Source organism: Mus musculus, chromosome 1, assembly GCF_000001635.26.
Source record: "Mus musculus strain C57BL/6J chromosome 1, GRCm38.p6 C57BL/6J".
Classification (NCBI taxonomy): domain Eukaryota; kingdom Metazoa; phylum Chordata; class Mammalia; order Rodentia; family Muridae; genus Mus; species Mus musculus.
The window spans coordinates 139,753,415-139,776,733 of record NC_000067.6 but is presented as its reverse complement, the minus strand read 5'-3'; the positions used below and the strand labels follow the sequence as shown (position 1 = coordinate 139,776,733).

At 37.4% G+C, this 23,319-nt stretch overlaps 1 protein-coding gene across 3 annotated transcripts in view; it reads left to right on the top strand.

Annotated features, from left to right (window-relative positions):
* The window catches only part of Gm4788 (predicted gene 4788), an 83,321-nt gene that overhangs the window by 4,506 nt on the left and 55,496 nt on the right, over positions 1-23,319 (top strand). For all 3 annotated transcript variants that reach the window (NM_001160303.1, NM_001160304.1, NM_001029977.3), the window contains exons 2-4: positions 2,063-2,257; positions 2,628-2,804; positions 22,323-22,505. In NM_001160303.1, the coding sequence (NP_001153775.1) occupies positions 2,063-2,257; positions 2,628-2,804; positions 22,323-22,505 (555 nt within the window). The remainder of the gene's footprint in view (positions 1-2,062; positions 2,258-2,627; positions 2,805-22,322; positions 22,506-23,319) is intronic.

Here is a 23,319-nt window from a genome sequence, read left to right as displayed (position 1 = left end):
GCACCATTTGTTGAAAATGCTGTCTTTTTTCCACTGGATGGTTTTAGCTCCCTTGTCAAAGATCAAGTGACCATAGGTGTGTGGGTTCATCTCTGGGTCTTCAATTCTGTTCCATTGGTCTACTTGTCTGTCACTATACCAGTACCATGCAGTTTTGATCACAATACCTCTGTAGTACAGTTTTAGGTCCGGCATGGTGATTCCACCAGAGGTTCTATTATCCTTGAGAAGAGTTTTTGCTATCATAGGTTTTTTGTTATTCCAGATGAATTTGCAGATTGCTCTTTCTAATTCATTGAAGAATTGAGTTGGAATTTTGATGGGGATTGCATTGAATCTGTCGATTGCTTTTGGCAAGATAGCCATTTTTACAATGTTGATCCTGCCAATCCATGAGCATGGGAGATCTTTCCATCTCTGAGATCTTCTTTAATTTCTTTCTTCAGAGACTTGAAGTTCTTATCATACAGATCTTTCACTTCCTTAGTTAGATTCACGCCAAGGTATTTTATATTATTTGTGACTATTGAGAAGGGTGTTGTTTCCCTAATTTCTTTCTCAGACTGTTTATCCTTTGTGTACAGAAAGGCCATTGACTTGTTTGAGTTAATTTTATATCCAGCTACTTCATTGAAGCTGTTTATCAGGCTTAGGAGTTCTCTGGTGGAATTTTTAGGGTCACTTATATATACTATCATATCATCTGCAAAAAGTGTTATTTTGACTTCTTTCTTTCCAATTTGTTTCCCCTTGATCTCCTTTTGTAGTCGAATTGTTCTGGCTAGGACTTCAAGTACAATGTTGAATAGGTAGGGCGAGAGTGGACAGCCTTGTCTAGTCCCTGATTTTAGTGAGATTGCTTCCAGCTTCTCACCATTTACTTTTATGTTGGCTATTGGTTTGCTGTAGATTGCTTTTATCATGTTTAGGTATGGGCCTTGAATTCCTGATCTTTACAAGACTTTTATCATGAATGGGTGTTGGATTTTGTCAAATGCTTTCTCAGCATCTAACGAGATGATCATGTGGTTTTTGTCTTTGAGTTTGTTTATATACTGGATTACATTGATGGATTTCCGTATATTAAACCATCCCTGCATCCCTGGGATGAAACCTACTTGGTCAGGATGGATGCATTTTGAAAGTGTAAGATGTCAAACAAGGCTCAGTTAGGTACTGGCCACCTCAGGTGATCATATACTTTAAGGAATGTTATGTTTGTTTCAAGAATTGTGTATAAAGAGGGTAAACATGTTTTCCTGTGCCCACTGGAGAATGAAGAGTAGGTAAAAAATTTAGGACCATGGAAATAATGATATTCCTACCCTGAACCATGCCTCCTTTTGTGACTTTTTAAAACAAAATCTCAGTGAGCTTATTTAACTTGATATACTATGAAAAGTATGATTCTCAAAATGTTAAAGAAGAACATTTACTATAAAAGGAATTACAGTTTTTAAACCATGTGATAAATATATAAAGAGTTCTGGAGAATTTTTTTCATAAATCAAAAACTAAAATGAATGAGGAAGCCTAATGAAATTAGTTGGTCTATATATGTATTTGTTGAAATAACTTTTAATATATTGCACAAGATTTCCTAAAACAGAAACATACTTCATGAAACAGTGATATATTTCTCATCCAATATTACAAATTATAAATAATAATCACAAATTATTATCTATATAAAAGAAGAAATCATATGTTACATATAAACAATATAGTGAACAATACAGAATTTCAATTAATGGTATGGGACTAGCTCCATATGATTCCATATTCATACTATATTTTAGTTTCAGTGAAAATTATAAGTAAGCAGTTATCATATTTGTTATTAACAAACGTTTCTGATCCTCTTCTCTCTTGGAGTATCAGCCATAACTTGATTTCATATGAAATGATATCCCCACAAACCAATGTTTTCTCTTGTTTTATTTCCTTGTCCCACACCCCCACAGTTCTTTCAATTCATTAAAAGTAATTTGCTAATCAAGAGTTTTATATGTGAGTTGAGTGTTTTTCTGGTTGTTTTATTTAATTTTTTTTTTATTTCAAGTGAAATCTTGTGAATTTCCACAATTCAAATATGGACGTCTGTATTATGAAGAGATCCTGAGACCCAACTTCCCAGTATCTATAGGAAATAAGTACAGCTATAAGTGTGACAACGGGTTTTCACCACCTTCTGGGATTTTCTGGGACTACCTTCGTTGCACAGTACAAGGGTGGGAGCCTGAAGTCCCATGCGTCAGTAAGCCAATGTCTTTGTATTTAAATATGTTTAACTCTTTTAAAGAGAAAGCACATACATAATTACAGTTATGTTTCTCATGACAAATATAAGACCAACGAAAAAACATGTGAGCAAAAAGGCTAGTTTCTCTCCTTTGGGAGCAGCTCTTCATGAAATGTACACACACAATAGGGACTATGGAAATGCCTTTATCTCTTGCATATTTTATTTATACAAACTAAATATACATGCTAATCATTTAAACATTTGTTATTAATTTTATTTCTGAATGCAATGCATGCTCATTAAACAGCTGAAAAGATAACATTTAACTTAAGCAAATGAAAGCTTTTACTTTTTTTTAATTTTGATTTTTTATGTTTCTTAGGGAAATGTGTTTTCCATTATGTGGAGAATGGACAATCTGCATACTGGGAAAAAATATATGTGCAGGGTCAGTCTTTAAAAGTCCAGTGTTACAATGGCTATAGTCTTCAAAATGGTCAAGACACAATGACATGTACAGAGAATGGCTGGTCCCCTCCTCCCAAATGCATCCGTATCAGTAAGTAACCAGCCCTTACATCACAAGATTCTCATGGCTCTCTGTCCCTTCTGTATTAACTGTGGCAAAATGCTTCATTGTTTACAGTGTGTATAAGTGAATATTGAAGATTCCTGATAAGTATATACAACCTAAACACTCCTAGTCAATCTTAAGCCATAATACAACAAAACATTTAGCAAACTTAATTTTATAATAGTATGTGCTTTTAGCTTACTTTGCATTTGACTCAAAACAATTATAAAATTATAATTTACCATTAAACAAAGTAGCTAAATGCAATGTACATATATTAACACTTTAAATAACTGCTAGTTAACTCTGAATTCTCTATGATGTGTTATGGGGAAGGGAATTCTTGAGTAGTGTGCTGTTTCAGATTTGATGTTTTTCTCCAATCTTTGTACCAATCTGTTTATGTTGTGCCAATTTTCTTGTTGTGTATCCTTGTAAATGTCTGAGTTTTGTCTCAATTTATTATTTTTAAAATAAATATCTATAAACTGTTACAACATCATAGTGTTGATATACATTCCTTTAAATGTCACTTGGGTTTTTAAAATATGATCCTAAGTCAATTCATACTTAACCATTTTTCAAACTTATTTTTATTCTAATTTATACTTTAGTAATTGTTTTTCTAGAAAGTGAAGAATTCTAAAAAATAATCCTTTACTTATACACTTCACAGAAGTGGTTTTTTTTTAGACTTAATACTGCCAACTTTTTTTATAGAGACTTGATTGCCATTATCTTGCATTTTCAGAACAATTTTGAAATTATCATATACTATTGTCTTCCTTTTTATGAATGTGATACACATTTAAAAGTATAGACTGATTTTGAATGCTTGTCAGTTGCCTATTATTATACCACTTCACTGATGAGAAACTTCTCTTAGCCTCATTGTTTTTCAGACACTTGTCCTTGATTTATTTAATTTCCAAGAATTTTTATCTTTATTTATTTAAAATTTTAAAATATTAACATTATTGATCAATTTAAAACCCTTACTGTGTTTTTATTTGGTAGTTTTTCTTTTATACAAGTTTTGCTTATAACCTTAATTTTACATATTCTTTCTAGAGTTTTTGTGAATTGGTCTGAACTATATGAATATACAGTATTTTAAAAATATTTCTGGTCTTTTTACTTTTTAAAGTCCTATTAAGGCTGATTGATTTAGTTTGATTTCTTCAAGTAACTCAAAATATCTTAAAGGAACTGAAAGCTTTATGCTCATATTCCAAGGACTTACCTACGAAAAAAATCATTTTTCTTCAGCAAACAGTTGATAAATAGATCGTGCTCAAGTCAGTGGCATTGAAAGATGAGCCTGATTCTATGACTACAACACCATCTAGAACCAGTCTTCTGAGGAATTTATCTTTTTCCCTCCTTCTTCAGCCTGAGTTCAAGTCTACTATTCTAGATATTAAAATTTCCTTTCCTTACTGTTATAGTTTGTTTCTACTACATTATATCAATAGAGTAATGCATTGTAGGTTTTTGTTTGTTTGCTTGCTTGCCTGTTTTCATTCTAGAATTTTAATTTTCCTTTTACTCTGTTTTCATTATTCTTTTCTCATGCAATACCTCCTGATCTCAGCCACACTTCTCTCCATTCCTCCCAGTCCCTTCCACTCCAATTTCCTCCATATAAGTTGTTCTCCATTTCCCTTCAGAAAAGTGCATGCATCTTAGGGATACCAAATGAATACACCATAGCAGAATGCAATAACACTTGGTTGAAATTACCATATCAAAGCTGGAGAAGGCAACCCAGTAGGCAGAAAAGGGTCCCAAGAACAGGCAAAGGAGTGAGACAGTCCCTCTACCACTGTTTGGAGTCCCACAAAATGCCCAAAATAAGAAAACACAGTGTATATACAGACCCACTCAGCATCTAGGATTACAGCTTCCATCTCTGTATCCTCTATGAGCCCTGCTTAGTTGATTCTGTTTACCATATACTCCTGGTGTCCTCCATCCTTCTGTCTCCTAAAATCCTTTCTTTCATCTTTTACTGGGTTGTTCTATCTTTGCCTATTGTTTGTCTGTGTGTCTCTGCATCTGTTTCCATTCAGGTGCTCAACAAAGCCTTCTGAAGATGATTAGTCTAGTCACTAATCTATGACTGTAGCAGAATATTATTAGCATATTGACATTTTTTGTTTGTCAGTAATGTTTGGTATCACTACATTTCTCTTAGTCATACAGCTTTCCATTCCTGGCCATCCTCCCATTGTGGAGGACTCCCTTCATTGTTTGGGCCTCAATTTAGACCAGTAATTGATTGGTCACTCCCATAAACACTGAGATTCCTTCACCCTAGCACATATTGCAGACAGGACAGGTAGTGGGTGAAAAGTTTTAGGCCTTTGTTTCCCTGGCCCACAGTACAACTACCACTATGGCTCCTGACTTCTTTCCTAGGTTTTCAATCTACAGATTGAAATCCCTACAGAATCCCTTTGTGATTACGTTATTGTTTCTACTTCCATTTTTAGATCCTGGGTGGTTTTGTTCAATTCTTTCACCTGTTTGGATGTCTTTTCCTATAATTCATTAGGGGATTTTTGTGTTTCCTCTTTAAGTGCTTCTATATTCTCCTGTATTTCTTTAAGGTAGTTATTTATGTCCTTTTTATAGTCCTCCATCATTATCATGAGAAGTGACCTTGTATCCATATCTTGCTATTCTGGTGTGGTGGTATATCCAGGACTTGCTATGGTGTCAAAGTTGGGATCTGATGATGCTAAGTAACCTTGGTTGCTGTTGCTTCTGTTCATATGCTTGCCTCCCACCATCTGATTATCTCAAGTGTTCCCTGCCCTCAATATATCTTATTGAAGCCTGTCCTATCTGTAATCCCAGTTGAGTCAGAACTCCTTTGCCGCAGGCCCTCTGGTCCCCTGTGCCTGCGTAAGAAAGGGTCTCTAGAGTAGATGGGCAGAGATAAGATGTAGTGACAGACAGTCGAACATGGAGAATGGTGTTGGATCTGAATGTAATGTTCTGGTTGAGCTTCAGACTTATATAACAATGAATTATCAGAGGATACAAATCACAAAAAGACAAGATACACTGAAATTCACCAGTTACAGCAGAAAGGAATTTACAGGGACTAATTAAATGTTTACATTAGGGATAACAAGCCCTGCCTGGGATCAGCCTAATGCCAGGCAAGAATTTCACACTTTAAGGTTAAAAGCATCAGGGGGTTGTTAACTCTTGACAGGCCTTAAGAGTAATGCGCTATCACAGAGCTCTAAATTCTTAGGTCTAGTAAAACTTATCTTGTCTGGAGAGTTTCCCCTTATCAGGGTAGTATATCAACTTATACTTGACATGGAATGTAGCCTGTAGTAAAAGATTTCTATCTCAGTGAGACTTTTAGTCTCTATCTACAGACAGCTGAGTAAATGACAGATGTTATATTGTTTTATGGTGGGGCTAATTAGTTACTAAATAGGTTAAGCTCCTTGCTGCTATCTGGAATCTAAGAACACTGGAAAATGGCTTTAGCTATGTTAGAATACAGTCTTAAAAGGCATTTACTATAAGGTAATGCTATATAGAGTGCACGTGGATCTATACACTAGACTAATGTGGGAATGGAAAGATTAACTTTATGGTTTATATAGATTAGGGAGAAAATGCCAGGCCCCCGGGAAGGGAGTTTCCTTGAAACTCTTTGCTTCATGAACCAGCTTCCCAACTTTCGCTTTGTCAAGCTGACTCCACCAGAGTCCCTGGCACTCCTTAGAGTTCATCTTTTCTCTGTGATACTGTGATTCTGGGATGTTGTAATCCTGAAATTCTGGGTGTGTCAGAGTTCTTAGCAGTCAAGCTTCCTCTGAGATGCTGAGATCCTGGTGTGACCAAGCTTCTGGGATTCTGGGATTCTTCGATCCTAAAATCCTGGGCATGGTATGGCACCTGGAAATCATACTTCTTCTGGGGAATTTGAGTGGGGCTCTCCACTGAGTTCAAAACCATGGTAGACCAGCACAACCTGAAGGAACCTAAGCCACTCGTCCAGCAGGGTTCCTGTGTCCCTGTTCCTGGTGGCTCCAGGCACTCGTGGTTGTGTTGGAACAGATGTTGTGTTCATCTCACCAGAGATCCTAAGACTCTGGGCATGCTAGGCCACCTGGTGTTTAGAGAGTACTCTGCGAACCATGGAACTGTCAGTTTTCTAATTAATTATTTTATTTATTTTCATTTCAAATCTTGTCTTACTTCCTCATCTCCCCTCCAATTTTCCATTCCCCAAACCCAACCATTTTGCCTCTAAGAAGCTGTTTCCCCGCCTACCCATCTACCCGTTCCTGCCTTATCCTTTAACATCAACCTTATCTGAAGCATCAAGCTTCCACAGGACTAAGTGCCTCCCTTCCTATTGATGTCAGATAAGTCCTCTGCTACATATGTAGCATTAGAATGAAGAAGCCTATGCATAACTTTTTTATTTATGGTTTAGTTCCTGGGAGTTCTGTGTGGCCCATTTAGTTGATACTGCAGTTCTTCCTCTGAAGTTGCAATCCCATTCATCTCCTTCAGTCCTACCCATAACTCTTCTGTTGGGGTCTACAGTCTCAGTCTAATGGTTGACTGAGACTATATGCATCTGTCTTAGTCAGGTGCTGGCAGTGCCTCTAGGAGGACACCCATATCAGGCTGCAGTCTGCAAGCACATCATGGTATCAGCAATACTGTAGGGATTCGGTGACTGTAGATGGCATGGATCCCAACAAAGGACAGTCTCTGAATGGCCTTTCCTTCAGTCTCTGCTACGTTTCCCCCCACCCCCTACAATTCCTTTAGAGAGGAACCACTCTAGGTTAAAATTTTTGAGATGGGTGGGTGGCTCTATCCCTCAACTGGGGCCATGTCTATCTATTGGAGGTTGTTCTCTCTCCACTTTGTTGGGTATCTTGGCTAATGTCTTCCCCACAGGATCTTGAGAACCTCTCCCTTCCCTGGCATCTGGGACTTTCTAATTCCTCTACCCACCCCACTGCTGCATATTTCTATTCATTCTCCTGACCCTCTTGACTTCTCTTCTGGCTCTTCCCATAACTAGCCACCACCACACATACACTCACACATTTTTGCCTAATTAATCTCTCTGTCTTCCAGGTTCCTCCATCCCTCTACCTCCTGTGATCATTTTGTTGCCCCTTCTAAGTGGGATTGAAGCATACATACTTTGACACTTTGATCTTATTTCTTTTTAAGCATCATATGGTCTATGAATTGTATTGTGGGTATTCTGAGCTTTTGGGATATCTACATATCAGTGAGTATAAACTACATATGTCCGTTCATGTATGGGTTACCTCACTCAGGATATTTTCTTTATTTTCTTCTTTTGTCTGTCATGATAGTTCCCTTTTTGTGAGTGCTCCATAACCTCAGTAATCGTGTCAGGCTTTGGGGCCTCCCCTTGAGGTGGATCCCACTGTGAGACTCTCACTGGACCTTCTTTTCCTCAGGTTCTTCTCCATTTCCAATCTTGTACTTCTTTCAGAGAGGAACAATTATGGGTCAGAGATTTAAAGGTGGGGAAGAAACCCCATCACTCAAGAGATGTCCTGTCTTTCTGCTGAAAGTGGGCTCTACAATTCCCTCTCCACACTGTAGGTCATTTCATCTAGGGTCCCTCCCTTTGAGTCCTGAGTTTCAGTTACCTCCTAAGTCTCTGATACATTCTAGAGAGTTCCCCCAATCAACTCCCTCCAGAGGATGTCTGCTTCCATTCTTTGTGCTGGCCCTCAGGGTTTCATTTCTTTTCTCCCACCCAGTACCAGATCAGGTTCTCCTGTCCCCCACCCTACCCCTTTCACTCCCAGGTCCCTTGATTCATCCCCACTTGTGGTTGCTTTCTTGTCCCTCCCCCATTTGGGAGTGAGGCATCCTGACTTGGGCCCTTCAGCTTGTTGAACTTTTTGAGTTCTATGGACTGTATCTTGGTTATTATGTACCTTTTTTTTTTTTGGCTAATAGTCACTTATTATTAAGTATATACCATGTAAGTCTGAGTTCCCTCACACTGGGTGATAATTTCTAGTGCCATCCATTTGGCCAAAAATCTCAGGAAGTTCTCATTCTTAAAAGCTAAGTAGTATCCCACTGTGCAAAGGTATTCCACATTTTCTGTATCCATTCTTCTGTTGTGGGACATCTAGGTTGTTTTCAGCTTCTGGCTGTTACAAAGAAGGCTGCTATGAACATAGTAATGGAACACATGTCCCTGTGGCATGGTGGGGCAACTTTTGGGTATATTCCCAAGAGACGTATTACTGGGTCTTCAGGTAGATCAATTACCATTTTTCTGAGGAAACTCCAGATTGATTTCCAGAGTGGTTGTACCAGTTTGCAGTCCCATGAACAATAGAGGTGTGATCCTCTCTCTCCACACCCTAGCCAGCATCTGCTGTCACATGACTTTTACATCTTAACCATTCAGACTGGTGTGAGGTGGAATCTCAGGGTAGTTTTGATTTGCATTTCCCTACTGACTAAGGATGTTGAACATTTCTTTAGGTGCTTCTCAGCCATTCTAGATTCCTCCATTGTAATTTCTTAGTTTATTTCTATACCTCATTATTTGTTGGGGTTGTTTGCTATTTTTTATTATATGTATGTATGTATGTATGTATGTATGTATGTATGAATTTATTGGTGGTTAGCTTCTTGAATTCTTTATATATTTTGGATATTAGCCCTTTTTTTGCATGTAGGGTTAGTGAAGATTTTTTTTCCCAATCTGTAGGTGGGTTGTTTGTCTTATTGCTATGTCCTTTGCCTTACAGAATCTTTTCAGTTTCATGAGGTCCCAATTGTCAATTCTTGATCTTAGAGCCTAAGCCAATAGAGTTTTGTTTAGGAAATTTCTCCCTGTGCCAATGAATTCAAGACTCTTTCTCACTTTCAATTCCATTAGATTCTGTTTATCTGGTTTTATGTTGAGGTCATTGATCCACTTGGACTTGAGCTTTGTGCAAGGTGACAAGTATGGGTCTATTTTCATTTTTCTACATGCAGCCAGCCAGTTAGGCCATTCCTCTTAGTACCACTTTCATTGTGTCCCATACGTTTTGATTTGATGTGTCAAGTTTTTCCTTAAATTCCAGGAAGACTTTAGTTTCTTTCTTTAGTTCTTGCCTGAACAAGCTATCGAGTAGAGAGTTGTTCAGTTTCCAAGTGTATGAACGCTTTCTGCCATTTTTGCTGTTATTGAAGACCAGCCTTAGGTCATGGTGATCAGATGGAATGCATGAAATTATTTCAATCTTCCGGTATTGGTTGAGGGTTGTTTTGTGACCCAATATATGCTTGACATTGAAGAAGTAACCATGAGGTACTAAGAAGAAGGTGTATTCTTTTGTTTTAGGGTGAAATGTTCTGTAGATATCTGTCAAGTCCATTTGGTTCACAACCTCTAATAGATTCACTGTGTCTCTGTTTAGTTTCTGTTTCAATAACCTGTCCATTGATGAGAGCCAGGTGTTGAAATCTCCCTCTATTATTGTGTGGGGTTCAATGTGTCTTTTGAGCTCTAGTAAAGTTCCTTTTTTTAATTAAATATTTTCTTCCTTCACATTTCACAATGTTGTCCCCTTTCCCAGTTTTTCCTCTGAAAACCCACTTTCCCATCCCCCTGTCCCTGATCACAACCCACCCAACCCCTCTTCTCTGTCCTGGCTTTCCCCTACACTGGGGCATCAAGCATTCTCAGGCCTAAGGTTCTCTTCTCCCATTGATGTCCAACAAGTCCATTCTCTGCTACATATGCAGCTGGAGCCATGGGTCCCTCCATGTGTACTCTTTGGCTAGTGGTTTAGTCCATAGGAGCTCTGGGGGTACTCGTTAGTTCATATTGTTATTCCTCCAATGTGGCTGCAAGTTCCTTCAGCTCCATCAGTTGTTTCTTTAGCTTGCCTATTGGGGACTTTGTGCTCAATCAAATTGTTGGCTGAGAGCATCCACCTCTGCATTTGTCAAGCACTGGCAGAACTCTTAGGAGACAGCTATATCAGGCTCCTTTCAGCAAGCACTTGTTGGCACCTACAATAGTATCTGGGTTTGGTGACTGTGTATGGGATTGATATACAGGGGGGAGAGGCTCTATATGGTCTTTCCTTCAGTAAAGCTTCTTTTAAGGTTGTTTGTGCCGTTGTACTTGTGGCATAGATGTACAGAAGTGAGACTTTGTCCAGGTGGATTTTCCCTTTGATGTATATCAACTGTCCTTTCTCATCATGTTTGATATCATTTGCTTAAAATCTATTTTATTGGCTATTAGGATGTCAACTCCAGCTTGTTTCTTGGGACCATTTGCTTGGAATACCTTTTACCATCCTTTTACTCTGAGATGGTGTCTTTCTTTGTTATTGAGGTATGGTTTTTGTATGCAGCAAAATGCTGGATCTTGTTTTCATATCCAGTCTTGTTAACTTATGTCTTTTTATAGGTGAGTAAATGACTATAGGTTCCTGTTATATTTGGTTTTGTAGGTGGCTTTATGTGCTTTATTTCTCTCCTTTTGGCTTGTTGTGAGATGTTTAATATCTTATCTTTTCTTTCATATAGGTACCTTGCTTTTGTTGGACTTTTCCTTCTAGGTTCCACTGTAGGGCTAGAATTTTAGATAGATACTATTTAATTTTGTTTTTTTTTCTTGGAATATTTTGTTTAGCATGATATTTTCTTGTTCAATTATTTGCCAGCAAAAGTCATGGAGTTCTGGTTTTTAAAGGCTAAGTATTTTTCCATTATATAAATGGAACACATAAAAATAGCACATTTTTCTGTATCCATTCTTCCAGTGGTTGTTTTCAATGGTTGTTTTCAGCATGTTGGTTATTTTCTGATTCTGGTTATTAGAAAAAAGTCTGAACATAGTGGAGCACTTGTCCTTGTGATGTGGTAGAACCTCTTCGGGGTATATTTCCAGAAAGGGTATGGCTGGTTCTTGAGGTAGAACTAGTTCCAGGTTTATGAGGAACTGCCAGATAGAATTCCAAAGTGGTTGTAACAGCTTGCAATTCCACCATCAATGGAGGAGTGTTGCTCTTTCTCCACATCCTCACCAGGATCTGCTATCTCCTGAGTTTTGGATTTTAGCCATTCTTACTGGTGTAAATTGGAATCTCAGGGTCGTTTTGATTTGCATTTCCCTGTAGACTAAAGATGTTGAACTTTTCTTTATTTTGCTCTGTCATTCAAGATTCCTCAGTTGAAAATTCTTTATTTACATCTCTACCCCATTTTTAAAAATTTGTTTATTTGATTTTCTGTTGTCTAATTTCTTGAGTAACTTCTATATTTTGGATATTAGCCCTTTATGGGATGGATCTTTTCCCAATTTGTAGGTTGCCAATTAGTCTTATTGACTGGGCCCTTTGCCCGACAGAATCTTTTCCATTTCATGATGTTTCATTTGTCAATTGTTGATCTTAGAGTCTGAGCCATTGTTGTTCTCTTCAGGAAAATTTCCCCTGTGCCAAAGTTTTCAAGGCTATTTCTCCCTTTCTCTTCTATTAGATTCATCATATCTGGTTTTATATAGATATTTTTGATCCATGTGTACTTCAGCCTTGTGGAAGAAGATGAATATGGATCAAATTTCATTCTTCTATGCACAACAGCCAGGTAATCCTCCACAATTGTTTAAATGCTCTGTTTCTTCCACTGTATGCTTTTATATTCTTTTTCACAGATCAAGTGATCATAGATGTGTGGGTTTATTTCAGGGTCTTCAGTTTTATTCCACTGATTGGCTTGTTTGTCTCTGTACCAATGCCATGGGTTTTTATGAATTTGCTCTGCAGTACAGCTTGAGGTCAGGGATGGTAATTGCCCAAGGAGTTCTTTTATTATTGAGCATAGTTTTCACTACCTGGGTTTTTTTGTTTTGTTTTGGTTTGGTTTGGTTTGGTTTGGTTATTCTATACTAAGTGGAGAATTGCTCTTTCTATCTCTGTGAAAAATTTAGTTAAAGGTTTAATGGAGATTACATCTAATCTGTAGACTGCTTTTGTTAAGATGGCCATTTTACTATTTCAACACTACTGATCCATGAGGATGGGGGATGTTTCTATTTTCTGAGATATTCTTCAAGTTTTTTTCTTCTGAGACTTGTTGTCATACAGACCTCTCACTCACTAGGTTAGAGTTACATCAAGATATTTTATATTATTTATGTCTACTATAAAGGGTGTTGTTTCTCTAATTTCATTCTTGGCCAATTTATCCCTTGTGTAGAAGAAGGCTACTGATTTGTTTGAGTTAATTTTATGTCCAGCCACATTTCTGAAGTTGTTTATTAGATGTAGAAATTCTCTTGTACAATTTTTGTGGTTACTTAGTTATATTATCATATAACCTACAAATGATGATACCTTGTTTCCTTCCTTTCCAATTTGTATCCTTTGACTGACTTTTGTTGTCCAATTGATCTTGCAAGAGTTTCCAGTACTATATTGTATAAAAAGTGACAGAGTCAGCCTTCTCTTGTTTGTGAATTTAGTGGGATAGTTTCAAGTTTCTCTCCATTTAATTTAATGTTGGGCCTTGATTTGCTGTATACTGATGTTATTATGTTTAGGTATATGCCTTGACTTCCTGTTCTCTCCAATACTTTTAACATGAAGGGGTGTTGTATTTTTCAAAAGCTTATTTAGCATCTACTGAGATGATCATGTAATTTATTTTTGTTTAGTTTGTTTATATATATTGAACCATCCCTGCATCCTAGGGATAAAACCAACTTGATAGTGGTGAATGATCATTTTGATGTGTGATTGGATTTGGTTTTCAAGAATTTTTTTGAATCTTGCCGAAAGCAATCTACAGATGCAATGCAATCTCCATCAAAATTCCAACTCAAGTCTTCCCTGAGTTAGAAAGGGCAATTTGCAAATTCCTCTGGAATAACAAAAAACCTAAGATAGCAAAAACTATTCCCAGCAATAAAGGAACCCCTGGTTGAATCATCATGCCTGATCTCAAGCTGTCCTACAGAGCAATTGTGTTAAAAACTGCATGGTACTGATACAGCAACAGACATGTAGATCAATGAATTGAAGACGCAGAAATGAACCCACACACCTATGGTCATTTGATCTTCTACAAGGGAGCTAAAACCATCCAGTGGAAAAAAGACAGCATTTTCAACAATTGGTGCTGGCTCAGCTGGTGGTTAGCATGTATAAGAATTTGAACTGATCCATTCTTATCTCCTTGTACAAAGCTCAAGTCTAAGTGGATCAAAGAACTCCATATAAAACTGGAGACACTAAAACTTATATATAGAGGAGAAAGTGTGGAAAAGCCTCAAAGATATGGATACGGGGGCAGAGGGGGTGGGGGTGGGGGTGGGATTCCTGAACAGAACATCAATGGCTTGTGCTGAAATATGGAGAATCAACAAATGAGACCTCATTAAGTTGCAAAGCTTCTGTAAGGCAAAAGACACTGTCAATTAGACAAAAAGGCCACCAACAGATTGGGAAAGAATCTTTACCAATCCTAAATCTTATTGGGGACTAATAGCCAACATATACAAAGAACTCAAGAAGCTGGACTCCAGAAAATCAAATTACCTCATTATAAATGGAGTACAGAGCTAAACAACAAATTCTAAACTAAGGAATAACAAATGTCTGTGAAGTACCTGAAAAAATGTTCAACATCCTTAATCATCAAGAGAAATGCAAATCAAAACAACCCTGAGATTCCACCTCACACCAGTCAGAATGGCTAAGATCAAAAATAAAGGCTACAGCAGATGCTGGTGAAGATGTGGACAAAGAGGAACACTCCTCCATTGCTGATGGAATTTCAAGCTGGTACAACCACTCTGGAAATCAGTCTGGCAGTTCCTAAGAAAACTGGGCATAGTACTACCAGAATATCCAACAATACCGCTCCTGGGCATATACCCAGAAGATGCTCCAGCTTGTAATAAGAACACATGCTCCACTATGTTCATAGCAGCCTTATTTATAATAACCAGAAGCTGGAAAGAACCCAGATGTCCCTCAACAGATGAATGGATACAGAAAATGTGGTACATTTGTTAGGGTATCCAGGGCTTGCTGTGGTGAGATAACTGAGTTCTGATGGTGCCAAGTGGCATTTGTTTTTGTTGCTTAAGTCCTTGTGCTTGCCTACCACCATCTGTCTATCTCTAGTGATAACTGGCCTTACTGTCTCTGCCTTGAGCCTGTCCTTCCTCGTAGGTAGGTGCAGATCTGCAAGCCGAATTAGAACAGATATTCTGGGAGGCAAAGAGTATTTTCTCTTGTTAGGGGGGGTCTGCTTTTTCACTAGTTATTGAAGACTTCTTGCCATCCAGGTTATGGTAGATGTCCTATGACCCTGGTTATGGCAGATTTCCTGAGAGTCAGGCAGTTTCTAAGGGGTATGGGTTACAGGTTAAGGGGGTTTGAATGCCAAGTCTGCCCTGGGCAGGGTTGTGGACTGGAATAAAGATGTGTCTCTGATAGGATGAATAGGTCCAACATCCACAAGGGGTCCCAGTTAGGCCAGGCGTTTGGGCTGGTGGGACTCACTGTGAGCCTGGGTATGATGGAGCTCCTGGGAGTTATGCAGTCTCAAGTTGTGGGATGGGATTATGGAGCACCTAATCTTACAAGCACCATTGTAGAAGATGCTTTCCTTTTCCCATAATTTAATTTTAGATTGCTTTTAAAAACCAGGTGTTCATAGTTTTATGAATTTACAACTGGATCTTCAATTTTATTCCAAAGGTAATCCTGTCTGTTTTTTGGTATTTATGCCAATACTATGCAGTGTTTTGGATTTTTTTTACTACATATCTGTAATAGAGCTTAAATCATGACTGATGATGACCCTGAAACAGAGTTTGTTTTTTTAGTTAATTAATTAATTAATTAACTTAAATCTTGATCAAGACTCTCCTCCCACATCTCTTTCCAGTCCCAGAACTATAACCCCCCCCCAAAAAAAAATTACCCTCTCCCCTACTCTAAGGAGAAGAGGAAGCCCTCCTGTGTTATGACCACACCCTGGGGACATCCAGTTGCAGAAGGGCCAAGTGCATTCTCTAGTATTGAGACCAAACCAGGCAGTCAAGTTAGGGGAAGGGAATGCAATGGCAGGCAACCAAAACAGCCTCCTCTATAATTAGACAGAAGTCGTGAAAACTAAGCTGGACATCTGCTACAAGTGCATAGATTGACTGGATCCAGTGCTGACAGGCTCTTTAGTTGTTAGTTCAGTATCTGTGAGTCTCCATGGGCCTAGGATAGTAGATGTTGTGGGACTTCCTGTGGTGTTCTTGAGTTCTCCTATTTATTAAATTCTATGCCTCACTGTTCCACAACGGACCCCAATCACTGCCTAATACTTGACTGTAGGCCCCTTTATCTGTTTCTGTAAACTGATGGATGCAGCCTCTCAGGAACCATTTATGTTAGGCTTCTGTCTGTAAGCATGTCAGGGTATGATTGAAAGTGTCAGGGGTTGTCGATCTCACATGACATGGATCCCTGTATTTCTTTCCATATACTGCTGTATGCAGCCTCTAAGGAGGCATTTATGCTAGGCTTCTGTCTGTAAATATGACAGAGTATCATTGAAAGTGTCAGTGGTTGTCTTTCTCACATGGAATGGGTCTCAAGTTGGTCAGCCATTGGTTGGGCATTCTCTCAGTCTCTGCTCCATCTTTATATCTGCATATATAGTAGGCAGAGGAAATTTTGAGTTGATAAAGATCTTTTCCCAATCTGTTGGTTTACTTTTTGTCTTACTGACAGTGTTCTTTCACTTACAGAAGCTTTATAATTTTATAAGGTCCCATTTGTCAATTCTTGTTCTTACAGCACAAGTCATTGTTGTTCTGTTTAGGATTTTTTGCCCTGTTTCTACAAGTTCCAAGCCCTACCCCACTTTCTCCTCTATAAATTTCAATGTCTCTGGTTTCACGTGGAGTTCCTTGATCCACTTAGACTTGAGCTTTGTATAATGAGATAAGAAAAGAACAGCTTGCATTCTTCTACATGCTAACCTCCAGTTGAGCCAGCACCATTTGTTGAAAATGCTGTCTTTTTTCCATTGGATGGTTTTAGCTCCCTTGTCAAAGATCAAGTGACCATAAGTGTGTGAGTTCATTTCTGTTTCTTCAATTCTATTCCATTGATCTACCTGTATGTCACTGTACCAGTTCCATGCAGTTTTTATCACAATTCCTCTGAAGTACAGCTTGAGGTCAGGAATGGTAGGTCAACCAGAAATTCTTTTATTGTTGATAATTGTTTTGCTATCCTAGCTGACAGGAACCTCATATAGCTGTCTCCTGAGGGACTCTGCCAATGCCTGACAAATACAGAAATGGATGCTCACAGCCATCCATTGATTAGAGCATAGGGTCCCCAATGAAGGAGCTAGAGAAAGTACCCAAGGAGCTGAAGGGGTTAGCAGCCCCACAGGAGAAACAACAATATGGACTAACCAGTACCCCCAGAGCTCCCTGAGTCTAAACTACCAACCAAAGAAAACACATTGTGGGACACATTGCTTTAGCTGCATATGTAGCAAAGGATGGCCTAGTAGGACATCAATGGGAGGAGAGGCCCTTGGTCCTGTGAAGGCTCTATACACCAGTATATGGGAATACCAGGGCTAGAAAGTGGGAGTGGGTGAGCAGGGGGAGAGGGGAGGGAATAGGGTGTATTCAAGGCAGGAACCAGGAAAGGGGACAACATTTGAAATGTAAATAAAGAAAATATCTAATAAAAAATGTTTGAGTTGAAGATTTTGTGGGTGAATTGGTGTCCCCCTACCTGGAAGTTCCACATGTTTACAAAAGGTATGCATTTCAGTCTCCATATCCCCTACTGGTAGGAATCTCAGCTAGCATTACAGCAATATACTAGCATTACCTCAATAGACTTCTCAGAACCTCACTCCTTCACCCCAAGTCTCTATCTACTCCCAGAGAGGGGCTACCACACTCAAGACAATATATGCTCATTCCATTGAATTGTATGAAAATTTCATACCTTTTTTTAAAAATAGCTGAGTAGTATTTCTATTGTGTAGCTATACCACATTTTCTTTATCCATTCTTCAGTTGAGGGGCATCTAGATTGTTTTCAGTTTCTGACTATTATGAATAAAGTTGCTACGAACATATTTGAGCAAGTGTCCTTGAAGAATAGTAGGGTATCTTTTGGTATATGCCCTGGAGTGATATAGCTGGGTCTGAATTTTCTGAGAAACTGACAAATTGATTTCCAAGTGATTGTACCAGTTTGGACTCCCCACTAGCAATGCTGGAGTGTTCCCTTCCCTGCACATCCTCAACAAGATGTCATGTCACATGTGTCTTTGATCTTATCCACTATGACAGGTATAAGATGGTTTCTCAGCATCCATTTGATTTGCATTTCTCTGATGGCTATGGGTATTGAGAATTTCTTTAAGCATTTATGAACATTTCAAGATTCATCAGCTCAGAATTCTCTGTTTGGCTTTGTACTCCATTTTTCAATTGGCATATTTGGTTTGCTGCCTTAGGATTTTTGTGTATTTTAGATATTATTTCTCTGCCAGATGTAAGATTGGTAAATATCTTTTCCCATTCTCTAGGCTGCTACTTTGTCCTATTGATGATGCCCTTATCTTTGCAAAAACATTTCAGTTTTATGAGGTCCAATTTATTAATTGTTGATCTTTGTATCAGAACTATTAGTGTTCTGTGGAGGTATTTGTTTTCTGTGCCAATGAGTTCAAGGAAGTTCTCCCTTTTCTCTTTTAGTAGTTTCAGTATGTTTTTATGTTGATGTCTTCAGTCCACTTGGACTTCAGTTTTGTGTAGTTTGATATATATGTGTATATTTGTATTCTTTTTAGTACTGCTTTCTTTGTGTCCCATAAATTTTATGCACATATATAAACACATGGAATTGATAAAATGTTTGTAGATATCTATTTTCTCTATAACATTTTTTTTTTTGCTCTATCATTCCCTTGGATGTCCAGTCACCTGGAGAGAGTGGGATGTTGAAGTCTTTCACTACCAGTGTCTGAGGGTTGATGTGTTTTAAGTTTTACTAACTTTCTTTTACAAATGTGGATGGGGCATAGATGATAAAAATTGAAATATAATCTTTGTGAATCATGTCCTTGATGAATAATAAGTATTGCTACCTTATATATTTTGAATAATTTTGGTCCGAAGTCTATTTTGTTAGGTATTGTATTGGATACAGCAGCTTGCTTCTTAGGCCAATTTGCTCATATTTTAACATCCTTGACACTGATTCGATGTTTATCTTTGATGTGGTATGTTTTTACATGTCACAGAAGATTTTTCTTGTTTTCAAAACCATTTGGTTAGTCTTTTCTTTTTACTGGAGAAATGAACTCATTGATATTTAGAAATATCCATGAACAGTGATTATTAATTCATTTAATTCACTAGTTTGGTGGTGGTGGTGGAATTGTGTGTGTGTTTTTCCATCTTTCGGTTTTGCTAGTGAGAGTGTATTTATTACTTTTGTTTTTGTGAGTATAGTTAAACTCACTGGGCTAGATTTTTCGTTCTAGTAGCTGCTGGAGGGTGGTGTTTGTAGATAGACATGGTTTAAATTTGGCTTTGTCATTGAAACTCTTGCCTTTTCCATCTACAGTGTTCAAAAGTTCTGCTGTATAAAGTAGTCTGGACTGGCATCTGTGATATTTTAGAGTCTGAAGGATACCTGTTTGTCTTACTTTAGATATTTTCTTTTAGAAGTCAGATGTAATTCTAATATGTCTACCTTAATTGCTCTTTTTTCCTTGTAGCTTTCAATATTCTTTCTCTGTTCTGAATGCTTCGTAATTTGTTTATTATGTTTTAGGGGATCTTTCTTGTTTGATCCCCTTTATTTGGTGTTCTGTGTGCTTTATGTATCTTTATAAGGAATTATTAATTTAGGGTAAGAAAAATTTTCTTTTATGACTTCGTTGACATTATTTTCTGGGTCATTGTCTTAGGTTTTACTTCAGTGAAAAGACACCAGGACCAAGGCAACTCTTATAAAGACAATATATAATTGGGGCTGGATTTCAGGTTCAAAGGTTCAGTCCATTATCAACAAGACAGGAACATGGCAGCATTCAGGCAGGCATGGTGCAGGAGGAGCTCACTATCCCACAGCTTCATTTGATGGCCACTAGGAAAAGAGTGGCTTCTCGGCAGATAGAATGAAGGTCTTAAAGCCCATGCCTACAGTAACTTACTTTCTCCAACAAGACCACACTCAATGGGCTAATCATATTTAAATCACTAAAGACTTTGAGTTGGATTCTCTTTCTATTCCTATCTTTCTGAGGTTTGTTATTTTCATAGTAGATATGATTTCCTGGACTATTTTGTGTTAGGAAATTTTCAGATTTAGCATTTTATTTGGATCAGTGTATGTGTTTTTTCTACTGTGTCTACAACAGCTCTTTCATCTTTCGTATTCTACTGGTGGTGCTTGCATCCAATGTTTTCTTTATTTATCTAGATTTTTTACAAGAATTTCTTCACTTTTTGCTGTCTTTGTTGTTTTTGTTTCCAGTTTTAGATCTTGTTGAGTTTTATTTTCCCCTTCAGGTTTTTTTTTCTTTTTTTTGAATCCTTGACATTCCTTAAGGTATTCATTCAACAATTCAACTGGAAGCCTTGCTCATTGCTATTATGGATGCAAAATGTCCCAATCATACTTATAAGCCATAGGCTAGATTACTAGAATGAATCCTACACAATGTCATAGTACTTATTAGTTTTAGTTGTAGACATTTTTATAATAAATTCTTTATAAAATTTAATAACATATTCAAATTTTCATAAATAGCTCACTATTTAACACATTATAAAATAGTCAAAATATTCCTCCAGTTGTATAAATAGCTTAATTGTTATAGATCCATATAAATCCATCTTTCAAATAAAATTCAGTTGTTATAAAAGGAATAACATAGAAGAACAATACATACATACTACTGAAAGAAATGGAATAAGGTAGAAAACAATGCACAGCCAATGACAACCAATAGACCAGTAGGCCAGCCTCCTACAAACATTCCCTGCTCTCTTGCTTCCCTCACCCTGACACCCACTCACCAACTATAGGTTATTCCTGTCAGAAGACCAACCTCCAACTAGAAAATGAATATGTACTAGATCAGAGTCCACACAGGCCAACAGAAGTCTATCTTCCATCTCTGGTGGAGGCTCCATGCTCAATCATCCACAGAGATCCAAAGACCACAGAAGAAACAGAAACCAGAGAGGGAAAAAATGAAAACCATCGAACAACCATAAGCCCAGAAATCAATATCTAGAGATAAAATTCATTCTAAACACAGTTGTTTATAAACCAGAATACAACCAACAACAGATAAGGCGACATATTTCGACTAGAGCCCATGTATCCTACTCCATGGAGCCCTCAGTACTCCAAAACATCTGAAGCACAAGAAAATGACAATAAAACCTACTTAATGAATATGATAGTGGTCCAAAAAGAAGAGGTGAAGAAGTCTCTCTTAAAGAAATTTAGGGAAGGACAAACCCTTTCTCTAACTCCTCCATTGAGGACCCTGTGCTCTGCCCAAGTTTGGCTGTGAGCATCCATGTTTGTATTCATCAAGTTCTGGTAGACTCTCTTAGGAGACAGCTGTATCAGGGTCCTGTTAACAAGCACTTCATGGCATCTAATATAGTGTCTGGGTTTGGTGTCTGCATGTTGGATGGATCCCCAGGTAGGGCAGTCTCTGGATAGCCTTTCCTTCATTCTCTGCTCTTCTCATTGTCCCTAAGTTTCTTTTAGATGGGAACAATTCTGGGTTAAAATTTTAGATATGGGTAGGTGGACCAATCGCACAACCAGGGGGCCATGCCTAACCTCTGAAGTGTCTCAGGTTACTAACATAGGTTTCTATGTGAATATTGAGTACAGACAGATTTTTGTGGTCATTACACAGATTTTTCTATGTACCTTTCTTATTGATACTTGCATATAATGGGTGAACATTACCAAATGTGTGTCTGGAAATTTTTGTTGTTGTTGTTGGAGGAATAAATTGGTGCCACAAATGTATGTATTTTCATTCATATCCACCACAATCCCTTGAATAAAGTAGCAGCGCTCTGGGAAAACTTACTGCTAGTGCTTGAGATTGGAAAACTGCAGAATAGGAATACTGAGTTTGATTGATTTCCATTTGAAATTATTTAGATTTGTTTGGCAAACTTTTTTGGTAAAACTTGAGTGTTCAGAATCTCAGATGACTATGATGATCTATCTTAAAACCTATAAGATTTGTTGTTGTTCATTTTTATTTTTTGTGGCCTAGTAATGTGAATGATTTTGATTATTTCTGGTTTTCATGTATAAATGACTAATGGCTGCTTTTGTATTTTTTAATATTGTAAATCCTTAAGCTGCTGTGCATACACTAATTTTCCCTCACTTTTTACCCTTTCAGAGACATGTTCAGTATCAGATATAGAAATTGAGAATGGGTTTTTTTCTGAATCTTTTCGTACATATGCTCTAAATAGAGAAACATCCTATAGATGTAAACAGGGATATGTGACAAATACTGGAGAAACATCAGGATCAATAACTTGCCTTCAAAATGGATGGTCACCTCAACCCTCATGCATTAGTGAGTATTTTATTTTATTTTATTGTTGCAGTTATACTGAAGATATTATTTTTCATTTGTAAATTTCAAGAAAAAATACACACCACTTTTTTTTCTATTTTGACTTATTCCTGCATTGTAGAATATCCGTTCATTTGCCTTTACAGTGCTTTAAAATATCCTATAGTTTTAAATCTAGTGAAGAAGTCTTTGAAGAGCTGCAACTCCCTGAAAGCATGATGACCTTATAATATGTATTTGACACTGTGAGTTAAGGTCCATGTCAGAACATATCCCTCTTAGAAGATCTTTTTAAATATTTTGATATTGGAAAGAAAGAAATGCTTCCTGGTACCAACAAATTTTGGTGTTTGGAAACAATCCCTTGTTTTAGGACAAAAGGTTAATAAAGATTTTCTATGATCAGCAATTAGTTCATCTAATCTTATTTATTAGAAAAATACCCAGTGCTCTTTTTCAAAAAATATTCAACATAACTTAAATAATAAGGTGATTTAAGATATTCACTAATTTTATAATATCTAATATTTTAATCCACTGTAATTTTACAAGATCTTATTAAAGAAATGGCAATTAAAATTATACCCATGTAATATTCATCTATATTAAATTGTAACTGACAAATATTTATTGGATTTTTTTTACTGTTAAAAATTAAACCCTTGGTATAGTTCCAGTTTTAAGTTCAGCTAATCTACTTCCTTATTTTATGAATCATTTTAATTACTAAATGTAGGATGTTAATTCACAAAATGCTATCATATTCCCCTAAAAAATACACATTTTCACTTGTCTATTCTTTTGGAGTGTGCAA